The sequence below is a fragment of the Solanum dulcamara genome, chromosome 10 (genome assembly GCF_947179165.1).
Source record: "Solanum dulcamara chromosome 10, daSolDulc1.2, whole genome shotgun sequence".
Lineage (NCBI taxonomy): Eukaryota > Viridiplantae > Streptophyta > Magnoliopsida > Solanales > Solanaceae > Solanum > Solanum dulcamara.
Window position 1 is genome coordinate 71,900,082 of NC_077246.1, and position 13,562 is coordinate 71,913,643.

At 28.7% G+C, this 13,562-nt stretch overlaps 1 protein-coding gene across 1 annotated transcript; it reads right to left on the bottom strand.

The window, feature by feature from the left end:
* Nucleotides 1-4,417: 4,417 nt before the first annotated feature.
* Nucleotides 4,418-6,718, bottom strand: LOC129870717 (zinc-finger homeodomain protein 2-like). The gene is made up of 2 exons (XM_055945563.1): nt 6,069-6,718; nt 4,418-4,976 (listed from the first exon to the last, which is right to left on the bottom strand). Exons 1-2 carry the CDS (start codon nt 6,637-6,639, stop codon nt 4,777-4,779), a joined length of 771 nt encoding a protein of 256 aa, XP_055801538.1. The 5' UTR covers nt 6,640-6,718; the 3' UTR covers nt 4,418-4,776.
* Between the last annotated feature and the right edge of the window lie 6,844 nt (nt 6,719-13,562).

A 13,562-nucleotide genomic window follows, 5' to 3' on the forward strand; every position in this document is an offset into this window, starting at 1 on the left:
GTCGTTTATCTTATTATTATTGGGTATATTCGAAATAGTCTTTTTACCTGAGAAGATAGTTTATAAGCAAAAATATGGAGTATATGAATTCGTGATCTTTGCGTAAAATTAAATATTTTTATGTATATTATTTGTTGACATTCATACTACAAAAAGATTTAATGGTGCACTTAATTAAAGATTGTGTTATTTACCTATAGGACGAGGGATCAATTCCCACTACACGTAACTTGTGATCTAGCTCCATCCCTACGTATACACTATGAACTCATTAGCATAAATAGTTTTGGATTCAATGACAAGTTAATAATCGCTAAAATCCTTAAATTTTAAATCTCAAATTCCCTTTTGGACTAGTTTAATTTGGCATGTAGTTAAAGAAAGATATGTAGATCTTTTAAACTTTTGATCTAAAATATGTCATAATATTTTTTTAATTATAAAATTTGTAATTATTTAAATATGACATAATATTTGTGTAATTATAAGTTTTTTAAAAAATTTTAATACCATAAATTTAAAATGGATAGAGCAATCAAGCACAAGAAAAGAGGGGGGAAAAGGAATAATAGTAATTATTGAGGTGAAGAGGGGTAACGTATGACAGAGAAGTATAGTGACTTAACATAATTACCAAAAAAGAATTAGTTATTTACTTTCTCAATTTTTCTTAAAAAATCATAAATAAATAAAAAGAATAATTTATTAATTTACTCCTTAAAAAATATATACCTTTAAAATTTATTTACACTTTTTAAAAAATTAATTGGAAGAGTAAAAATGAGAAAATATAATTATTTTAATTTTAATTTTAATTTTATATATTAATAAATAATTTAATATAATTATTTTTAATAATATGAACAATTAATATAGAATCGAAGAAATAGTGACTTAACAAGATAAAAGAAGTGATGTGATTTTCTATCCGTTTCAGCTCCAAATGCAGAAAAATATATGCCTTGTATAATTGGTTTCCTTCCAGCTGACAACACCACAGAAATACTAAGAAAATTGTGATTTCTAAGTCTGTAAACCCTAATAAGGTGGGTAGGTACTGGTGCTGGGGGCCAGGGGAGAGGGTGTCGTTTGGTACGTAGATAATAACATATCTAATGTAGTCTTATATAACGGGATTGGAAGAAGGTACATTATACGCAGATCTTACTCCAATTTTATAGGTAAAGAGACTATTTTTCGATAAATACTTGGTTCAAAACAAAAAAAATACATTCAGAAAAAGAAGTAATAGAAGTACATGAAACAATAAATAGTAACGAAAACAGCAAATATTAATATAATGTACAAAACTATAACAATATAGTTTCATAATCGAACTACACGAAATAACATAGAGTAAAAGAAATCGAAGCACAGGAAATACAAGATTAGTACTACGATTTACTGCTATAGACATCAAGACAATGCATTCTTACCTACTAGTATGAACACCTCCGCACTTCTACCTACTAACCTTTTATCCTAATATTTTGGTGCGTATGGATAAGGATAATAATTTCGAGATTGGAATATTTAACTTTATCCCCCTGTTTGATTTGAGGTTTAACTAATTTCAAAATTATTTGATCTCACCATTTAACTAAAATGGTGGAATTACTATCAATTCAATACAGAAAATAAGATAAAATAATTTCATGAAATATCTTAACCCGTGAAATATTCTTGTGTATTTCGTCCTGCGGTACATTAATAGGATATTTGAATAGAGTATCAATAGGAAATTTTCAACAAGAGATTTCTAATCTCAAAAATAAGATAAATTATTAGTGTAAATTTATTTACACCATCGATAACTATTAGGTAAACTCTTGAATAGATATTTATTGTGATATTTATTAATTTGACATAAATATGGAATGCTAATAATTTTTTACAAATTATTTGTGATGGAACATATTGTCTAGTCATAGGTCTTTCAATCTGAGTTGGCTATACATGTTTTAAGAGATCACATGAATTCCGTCAGTTCTTTAAAGGACTTTTTGTTTTTGCAGTTCTGCAATTCTTGCTAACTTGTATACTACACAATAATTTCTTGCTCTTTATATCTTTTCTTTGTACTCTTATTTATAGTCTTCTAGTTTAGTGTATCTAATCAAAGGATATGTAAGAGCACATGTATAGGGGAATTATTCGTGAATTTAGGTTTAACTTACATCTCAAAAACTAGCTTGAAAGGAAGAGTATTATCAAAATTGTACAAAATATTTTAAAATTTTATCCTGATTTGATGTAGGACATTCTTATCACACACACATTCACGTCCAGATGATATTTGGACGGAAGTGTATACAATTATGGACCACGAGTATATTTAAAATTCACACATGATCTGGGCCCCACAATGTTAGACGAATTGTCTAATTACTCACATTTCAAAATATAGCTCAAAAGGAGAAAGATCGTCCAAGCTATATACATAAGGAGTCTCGAGATCTTATTCAGGTCCGATAAGGGACATTCTCATCACACACGTCTAGATGATGTTCGGACGGGAGTGTATACAATTATGGACTAGGAGTATATTTATAATTCACACATGATCCGGGCCCCACCAAGTTAAATGGATCGTCTAATTACTCACATCTCAAAATACAGCTCAAAGGGAGGAAGATTACCCAAGCTATATACATAAGGAGTCACAGGTTCTTATTCAGGTCCGATAAGGGACATTCTCATCACATAGATATTCAATCTTAGCTCATTTAATCTTGGAATCGTACAATTTTTGTGTTTTTCTATTAACAAATTTCTACAACATCGATGGATGTAATGGAATGAACAGAATTTCCTCACTCTTCCTAATATGGCGTGTGTATCTGAATTAGTTAAATCAGTAAGACTACTAGATATCTCCGTGAATTGAATTAATTCTCTTAATTTTGATGGAGCAATTTTGACCTAGTTATAATAAGTCGTACGTAGCTCCACATATAGTATCACTTGGTCAAATATTTTTGTAAGTTTAAATTATATATATTGTTAATGTAAATAATTTTTCGATCAGATTATCAATTCATCCAACGAGATATCATCTACAAGTATATAACCTCCTTATAATGTGAGATTCAAAATCTTAAAAATAAAATATGTTACCTGCTACGACAAATAAAATAACCCAACCACAATAGGGATCTTTCAAGCACAAATGTACAAGAAGAACCAATTAAATTTTGTAGGAATATTATAATGCATGCTACTAATATGTTGCAGTAGTGCCCACATGTTTCTTTTAGAACATCCAAAAGAAAGGGTTTTATAAGGAATGATAAGAAGAAGCAAAAAGAGAATAAAAAGAAGAATAAATTTATTTATTTATTTATTTTAAAAAAGGAAATGTAAAATCAAGCTTTGGATCTATCGACTTTCTGGAATATATTGTTGATTAATATCAAAATTTTCATTTCCAAGAAATATCTAAAACAATTTAATTTTTTATTTTAATTAAAAAATAATTAATATTACTATGCTTATTTCAGCTTTTACCTTCCCTAGGAACACTGCATGTACATTCATCAATGACCAAACATTTTTTGTTCTTTTTCTACTTTCTTCCTTCACCTATTACAAAATCAATCTCTCATTCTTTTATAAATAAAAATATTACACAATAATCTGACAGTACCAAAAAGTTTCAAGAGAAGAAAATAATTTAAATTTTAATCGATAAAGTTATTTGATATCTATATTTATAAGAAATAACATAATACTTTTCACCGGTGATTCGAGGTATTCGCAAACTAATCAGGTATACACCACCATTATAAAATTAAAAAAATTCAATTAAGTTTCATTCTTTTCTTTGATCAACAGTTCGACTTACTTTTTATTTTACATTTGAGAACAAGCTTAAGAAAGATTTATTAGCTTGGTTAAGCTTAAGCAAATCTGGATTCAAGAATTACATAACCTAATCTTAGCAGTGACGATTTTAATAGAATTTTTTTTCGCTCTCAAGAGGTAGAATTCAGAACTTTTGATAAAGAACGAAGGAATTTCAATCATCCCACCACAATCCATGTTGATTGCGTTAAATATTGTTACCCTTCAACATCTATGGGTGTTCAACCAAGAAAATTTAAAAAACACTATTTAAAATTTTTAAAATTGAAGTCGTGTTTAACCATACTTTTTATAATAAATATTTAGAATTTGCTTTTAAAAAAACATGAAATATAATTTAAATGAGGTTATTTTATAAATTTGAAAAACAAAAAATTATCAAAATGTAAAAAGTAAAATTAAGAAAAGTGAAAACTAGATTTGGATAATTTCCAATCCAAATACAACTTTAATTGTTATGATCCAACACTGATTTTCAAATAAATATTTTTTTTAAAAGGTGAAAAAAAATTCATGAACAAACGGATTTGTAACTATAATTAGTGCACAGAACTCAGCAAGAAGTAAAATCACATCACATTTAACATTCCCACTCTTTACATGCACTTAAATTAATTTCCAAGTAAACAAGTGGAATTTGAAGAAAAGAGCCTAAAATGTATTACTACTACTATTAACTATTATTAAGAAATATAAAACATCGAACACAATCTCTTTACCTTACAAAATAAAAGCAAGGTCTACCTACATAGACTATATCTTTTTCAGATCTTTGAAATTATACTGAATATGTTATTGTTGCACCCAACAAATTAACAGACGTGGTTATCGAAATACAAAATAAGTACTTAATTACTCAATATCTAAAATTAATATTAACAAAAATACCTAAAAATAATGGGATTTTTTTTTCTAGGGTTTTTTACCAAGTGTATGCTTGTTGTTATGCATCCAAACTTTGAACACTTGCCTTGTTATCCCAGTCTCATTGCACAATTGCTGAACCAATTCTTCATCTTCCCTTTGTATCCTCCACCCTAATTTATCAGCCAACTCTTGCATTTTCTCCTTCTGTACTTGGCTAAATTTTGTTCGAAAACGCTTCTTCGAGCCTGTTAAAGACATATTTAAGTAAATAAAAATATTTTCTATGACCACTACCACTAAGGACCGTTGCATTTTGCATCCCTAATGTATATGTCCACTTTCAGGATTTGCACCGCCTGAGAAGCCCATCTTGATCAATAAAGACGAGATGGTGCGGCTTCCCGCGGCTATGAACCCTTTTCAAAAGAAAAAGTGAAAAACTTCACCTTCGGTAAAGTACAGATAATGTGAGTGACTACATGCGAAAGCTTTTGCTTCTTCCTTTCCTTCTGCTGGCAAGTAGCTCTCCTTTTGTGTTAGAATTGAGAAATTCTATGGCTCGGATCTTTAGTATTCTCTTATTTATTACCTGTGTCTACTATTTAGGCAGAATACATTTGCACCCTATAGAGGTTGAAGGTAATAAATCATCGATTAAAGTAGATGCAACTTCCCTCACTTAAAACAAGAAACTCCATCGAGAAATCTATTGAAGAGTTGAGAAATCTATTGAAGAGTTAGTGTTGGTTTAGCCGAAAATCAAAAGTTTATGCGTTAAAACAAGGTACGAAATCATAAACTTCAAAAGAGGAAATACGTTAGGGGTGCAAATCGCAACGAACTCCAACGATTATAGTCTAATCATAGTGTTTCATAATTTTTTTTTAGACGAATTAGTCACACAATTACTATCGAGGATTATAGTTTAATTAGTCATGTCATCTCACTTATAAAAATATATAGCTCTATAATCATGAAAATTAGACAAGTTACTATAATAAGTAAAGATGATCTTAGTGCACTTATTTTTTTCTTATACTATATACTTATAACTCTAACTATATACAAGTTAGATGAACAAGAACATCCTAATCCTTTATATTTTTAACTCTATAGGAGTATAATTTAGCTTGTAAAAAAAAACATTTGGTTAGTATCATGTTGCAAATTAATGCATATCATGAAGATTATTATACTTTCAATTATCTTTAAAATAATTTGATTGTATAAGTATTTTTGCCCTATAAAGAAACACTTTTTGAATTTTATCAACCTCAATACGGATACGGAATATCGAACCAAAAAGAAATTAGAACTTGAGCTAAGAAAATTACTACCTCCACTATAATTTGGGTTGGAAATGTCCTCCAGATCCTCACCATACCCACCACCACCACCGCCGGCGGAAGTCGACGGCAAAGCTAACGGCCTCTGATGTGGCGCCATGTGGTACTGTAAATACCCACAAGGTGGTGTTAAGGTTTTGTAGTATGTCGGCAGCTGATTATGTGTGTGGTAAACAAACGGAAACGGTTCACCACCGCCGCCGGCGGCAGTGGCGGTGGTGAGCGGTGGCTGTGTAATTTTCCGGTGGAAATTGCGATGGCAGTTACAAGCAGCGCATTTGAGTGAATCAATTGAGCCGTCTTCGCCGGCGGGGAGAAACTCGCCGCAGCCGTCTACGGCGTGGCCGCCGATGCTGACGGCATGGTTTTTAAGGCACTCTTTGTATTTCGGCTTGTTGTTGGTCCAGAGTTGAACCGCTGTTAACGGCTCGAGCTCGAGTTGAGGACTCGGCGGCATTTTTGTTGTTGGGTGAGTTGAGTCCGAGATATCGAGTGAATCGTGGTGACTCGGTGTTGCTGTTATTTCTTCATCTCTTTGCTTCTCTTGATCCTCAAACTCCATGGGTTTTCTTTAGCTAAATTTCACTTCTTAATCACATTTGCCTATATATATTGTGAATGTTATTCGTGCGACTCTTTTCCGAACCCCACTAATATAAATATTTTGTGTATTGAGTTATCATTTTACCTTTAAGTTTTTTTATTTGTCATATTTTGTTTTAAGCGAGATAATTTGATTAATTTTTATTTAGCATGGAGTATTAAAAAAAAATAAGATTTTTGAAATTTGTTATCTAAAATAAATCATAAATATTTATGTAACATTAAATTAACAAACATTTTGAAGATAAATTATTAAATATTAAAGTATGTCATTTTTTTGTATTTGATTAAAAAAAGAAATGTAAGTCATATAAATTAGGATAAAGAGAATATAAGTTACATGTAATCTTTTTCATATTAATATGATGATAATAATTATAACTTAGAATACTTTTAAAAAAAATTAGTATATAATTTGACGATCAAAAAGCAAAAAATAATGCGAATCGAAAGATTTTTTTAAAAAACAAAGTGAAAAGTTAAGAAAGAACAAACACCGGCAACAATGAAATGCCGGTTTTCCTTGTAATTTTCTGGATTTTTATTTATTACTATACTGTATGTAAGTATGTACTAATTTATCGATTGACATATCTCGTAATATTTAATTAAACACGAAATTTTAAAATAAGGAGTAGAATTGTGTATAAAATACTTATAAATATAATACATAATCAAACATAACTTGACATCCATTATTGACGTTGGTGTTTATAGTTATCAATTAAAAGTCAAATTAAGATATTTTACCTTTGCAATATATCTTACCTTGTTTTTTTTCGCTTACATATTCAATAATCTAAATTTATTTTAGAATTTAGCTAATTTAAATTTATATTAAAAAATTTTATTTTAAAATAAAATACTTACTATTATCAAAAATAATTTTATTTTCAAGACTCGACTTCAAATTATTTAATTAAATATACAAAATATTATCATTTCACCGTAATCTTTAATGGTTACGTCTACATATTTTTATTTTATTCATAATAAAAAAATCACATTCTTCCCCTTTTGCACAATTGTACAAGCTTGGAGATCTCTCTTCCCTTCATACATTTGCACAATAAATAATGCAACTTCTCTAGTTTTGGCTTTTTCCTATGTAAGTATCACACATTTCTTAACCTAAAATTTCCCAAACTTCATATCCCTAACCTAAACCAATTAAGTTACTCATATACCCAACAAATTTATAATATATGATTTCTTTTCATACTTACTTTATTTGAGTCGTGGTGTTTTGAAATAGCTTCTATATATTTAAGAGATGGAAATAAAAAATTTGTGTCCTTTATTTTTTTTCAGATCTCATTATCTAAATTAATATAATTCAATCTTTACTACCAAAAAAGAAGACGGTTTATGTAGTGAATTAATTCCATTCACCCTCACGGGTGGGATTTAATCACTGGCTTTATTTACAAAAATCAATGATTATATTATATTTGATCATGTTTTGATTAAATAGTGTGAATGAGTTGACAATTTCAATTCGAATGCAAAACTTTATGGATTCAAAATGTAAGATTCTTATCATTGAATTTGTTATATTTTAAAGTCACTTATTCATATCGATTATTTATTGCCATTTTGTGGACTTTTACTGATAATGTTATTCTCTACTTTGAAACTATCGGGTTCAAAGATGTCCAACTACAATATTCTATGCTTTTACTCATAAAGTTCAAATCTTGATTCATTGTTTCTCACCTACTTAACATTCAATATTCATATTAAAATCTCAATTAATTCAATATTATATCCGTAATTCAAACATAATGCAAAAAGGCAAGTTGTCTCTTACCCAAAAACTGATATTGATAGTAACCGGTTATAGCCTGTAAAAAAGTGGGGGACTGCTAGAAAATCACTATCCGTTTCATTTTATTAGACTAAATACACCTTGTAAGTGTCAAATTAATTTGTTAATTTATCAAACATCTCAAGTAAACTATCGTATCTCGAGCTCAAATTATTAGAAGATGGTTAACATCATCAAATTTTTGTTAATGATCCTTTTTCTAATTTATACCTTTATGATCAAACAAATCAGAATACAGACGAGTTTCTTTATAATAATCATCAATAATTTCAAAAAAATATATATAAAAATATGAAAGAAATTTAATACACAATCAAATTAACATGATTCAAATAATATAAAACAAAGTTTGAACAAATTATCCATTTGATTTTACCACATGGTAAATGTAAAAAAGCATATATTGGAATGGGTTGGGTGGGGGACCGTAAAAATTGTTGCTCGAGAAGAGGAGTACTGCAGTACACAGTGTCTGCTGCAAAGTAGCAGAGTACTCCACATTTTTAAACAAACACGATTGGATAAAAATTTACTCGTACTCGATATTTACCTGAGTTAATAAATGTATAATACTTTCTTCGTTTTATTTTAATTATCATGATAAGATTTTATATAATTTTTTAAAAAATATTAATTAGGAAAATTATTTTATTAATATACCTCTTATTTTCTTTTTAATCTTTATCTATGTACGTGCCTCTTAATTCTAGAATAATTAATGTTAAGGGCAAAGTTGAAAAAAAATTAATTCTCTCTTGATTGTTTAAATTGACAACTATTTTGGAATAATTTTTTTTAATATATATATGACAACTAATATGAAACAGAGGATACATTTTTCTTGCCTCATTTTAGATAATTTTAAATGATTTAGTGGAAATATATTGGGATTATTAGTTGTATATTCAATATAAAAGTTGAGATTTTGAACCAACAACCCCTCATTTTTTCCTAATTAAATAATCCTAAATATTATTTCAGCGGGATTTGACTCGGCCCTACATTTAAAAATTATATTTATAGTAACTTGATTTAAGATTTTAAGTTTATGAATTTAATTAAAATTTTATTTTTTAAAAGTTATTACTGAATTTTAAATTAACAATTGTACACGATGATCAATAAATTTTTAAGACACCCAAACTCAGACTAAAATTACTAAATTTTACAGAATCATAAGATATATTCGAACTCTGTCCTTATAGATATACACACGTTAGTGTAGTCACAAAATGGTCGAGTTGATTGAGACGTGGGGTTTCAAGTTCAAATTTTTTTAAATACTTTCTTGAACTAGTTCATCATGCTTCGTGCTAATACAATTTATCTTTCTTATATAATTTATTCATTATTACACTAAAATGAAATTTCTATACTCACCCAAAGAATAAACTAATAGCGACCGTAAATTGTCTGATCATAAAAAAAAAATTACACACTTTATGTAGTGGTAATATGTGATGTTAAGTGCATTAATTCTTGTGTGTTTGTAGGTGAGGAGAAGAGAGAGATGGATAAACACGGATATTTCATGAGATTTTTATAATTTTATTTTTTAAATTGTCGGTATGTTAGAGATTAAAGACAGAAAAAGGGGTTAGTTAATGACTTACGTTCGAATTCCTATGCTACATTTAATGTTCTTCTCCTTATTGTCTTGTAGTAGTAAATAGATTTATGTTAGTCAGATAATGTGGATTGTGGTGGAATAATTAAATTTATTCGCTTTGAAGTATAGATATTACAGTTAAGCTTTTAGAAATTAAAAAAAAATTATTAAAAAGTGTCATAATTAAAAAATAAATTTTATTATATATAAATTTAAATTTAATCAATTCCTAATGAATATCGGACACCAAAGAGAATTTTTTTTTTTTAAAAAAACTAATTTCTGTACTAATACTTCTTTAGGGATAGGGTCTAGTCACTCATCTTTATTTGCACTTCTTATTTAATAGATTTTAAAGTAATATATTATGTTCGTGTTAATTTATATGATGATATTTGATTTGGTACGAAATTTAAGAAAAAAAGAAAGATTTTTAAAGTTTATGGTGTAAAATAAATCATAAAAATGTGACTATTACGTCATTATTAAAGGTAATATAGAAAGTTTAATATTGTCATTAAATATAAAAATATGTCCTTTTTTGAACTGTCTAAAAAAAAATGTCACATAACTTGAAACTAAAAAAATATGCATATTGGTTAACAATAATAACGTATTTGACCCCAACTATTATCGAAGAATAATTTTTAGTCGCATAGTTCAACAGCAAATTTAACTCTTCATCCTTTTTCAAAATATCAACCAATTCACGTAGGAATGCCAACCAAACAAAACACTAAAATTACTTCTTTTGCTATTAAAAGAAATAGTAACTTTGATGTGCCAAATCAGTTTTTTACTATGCCTCCTAGTTGTTGTAATCATATCATTTCTTCTTGTGAATGTGATGTTACCTTTGGAGAAAATTAAAGCTTAAAGAAGGAAAAATTGGATGTATTTGTTGTTCCATCTCCTATAATTGGTAAAAAAAGACAGTTCGATGCATTAAAATTTTTGTTATGTGCAGAATTCGAAAAAGGGTTTGACCATAATCGGTAATGAATCTAAATGATTTAGAAATTTGGGGTTAGATTTTATTGTAAACTACAGTGTTTAGCTTAGGCTTCCGATTATTTCTCTAAAAATTTTAATCAAAGGTCTCGAATTTTAACTTTAAGTATAAAATCATCTTTGTTAGAAAATGTTTTATCTTTTAATATTAAATATTTTAAGACAAATCTAAATTTAATCGAAATTCAATACAAATATCAAATATTGGACTAAGAAAAAAAATGGTTTTCAACAATTGTTTGTGACTTTGTTTGGTCTACTCTTTGTAGTCTTTTTAGCCTAAGGTCTATCAATGCTTGGAAATCACTTTATAGACTTCTAAGCGTGGATGCTAAGACAAAATTTAATTAATATGCTTGATCCAATGAATCACATCATGTTCTTTTAATAAAATTGGTTTGATGTTTGTAGGATAATTTGGGCCATTAAAAATTGTGGTAAGATGGATAGAATTCGTTTATTTTTTACTATAGCTTTCAAGTTCCTTTTTTGTGATGGAATCTTTTTTAGTCGGGAATTTTTTTCTCCTTTAATGAGATTTGTGTTATTTGAAAGTGACTTAACTGAGATTCTAAAATAAATATTAAATATTAAATAAAAATCATAATTTTTTTTTTTTTATTAACATGATGAGTGGGGGCCGGGTTTGCTCTAGGATGACCTCCACAAGCAACCAAGAAGGGTGGATGCAAACTTACAACAAATAATAAGTCTAATTCATAATTTCTAAAAATACAATAGATTTAATATTAAAAATTATAAAATTTAAATTATGGAATCGCCAAATACCAACCTATTAATTTGACTTTAGAGATTCATGTTTTGTGAAAGATGAATGAGAACATTGTTGATAGAGTCGTTAAAATGAGATTGACCCATGAGGTCAATCCAATCCAATCCTTGAATTAAGTGAGGTTAGGCTAAAAAATTTCAGACCATTTAGGAATGAGGCTTTTTAGTCCAGCCTCATGAGACCTGCCAGCCTTAGAGACTCAACCCGCGAGCCTCAAAGACCAGCCCGTGACCCGTGTATCATGATTTTAAAAATATTTATTATTTATATTTTAAATAAAATTTTATTTGTTAAAAAATTGTCAAGAAATATTTTTAAAAATTAAAATCAACTCCAACTCCTGCACAACTTTTACATTTTAGTACCTTAGCCCATTAGATCTTCTTAATCAGCCACGACCTACTGGTGCCTAACCCATTAATCTATTAGGTTTTCTATCTACTTTTATTTTATATATAAGCATATAACTGAATAAGAAAAGATTTTTCCTTTAGTCTATATTATCATTTTTCTACTTCTCAACTTCTCCGTATAACTTTATTCCTTACATGTTTTCTTGATTTGGGTATTTGAAGAACTTAGCAAAACTGATAATTTTATTTGATTTCTATTATGTTATAATCGTTGTTGTGCCATTTTATCTAGTTATGATAACTATTTCTGTTAAGTGGTGGAAGATTTTCTCATCAGACCATTGTTCTAGAGTCAATATATTTGTGTCATTTTTTGCATTTAAACTTTTGTCTTTTTCACTTTATAGCTGCTAATTCTTACACTATGAACTTAATTAGTTCTAATGAAATGCCTCTAACTAGATTTGCTTAGTTCAACAAAGATTGGTTAAGTTTTTGGACTGCCTTGCTTTGTTGAAAATCTTTTAAACTAGTTAGTTATTTTTGGGAGGAGTGGTGGAAAACAACTAGTCAATTGAAATTATTATAATTAAGACTCTAATATTATCGATCTTTTGATTGAATGGTCAGCCCGTCCCAATCCGCAACCCGCTTAGGACTGGATTGGACTAATATTTTCTAGGCCCTTTAGTTAAAAGAATCAGCCCATTCTAGCCCGTTTAAGTCACTTACCCTTTAGGATTGGATTGGGTTGGATTGAGCTAGTCCATTTTGACAGCTCTAATTGTTGATCTTCCTGAAATGTTTATGAATGGTTAAAAAAAGAAGAAGGAAAAGTTACTTTTTTTAAAAGGGATTGGGTTTGTTGGATGGGGTTGGGGGAATGAGGGTGGGCGGAGGGGACGAAAGGAGGGATTCTCGAACGTGAAAAAGAATTCAATGAATTTGAAAAAATTGAATGAAGAGCCGTTTGAGGTGAAAATCTCATGTACGATTTTGTAAAGTGGCAATAAAGGTGACTTATCTGTCGACTTTTCTACTAGGTGGGGGTGGTAGTTTTGATTGTCCTTAATCCTTGGAAAAATTACGTAACTACACGATTTAAGATAACATAATCTCTAAAAATTCCTACAATTTGAATTAGTTACAAAAATCCCCTTTTTTCTTCTCTCTTAACATAGGGATACATCACTTTCTAATATATCCGGTTTATAGTTATGTATCTGATACATAACTACGATAACTTTTATTATGTTTTGGTATCTGATAACATACAACTTATGTATCG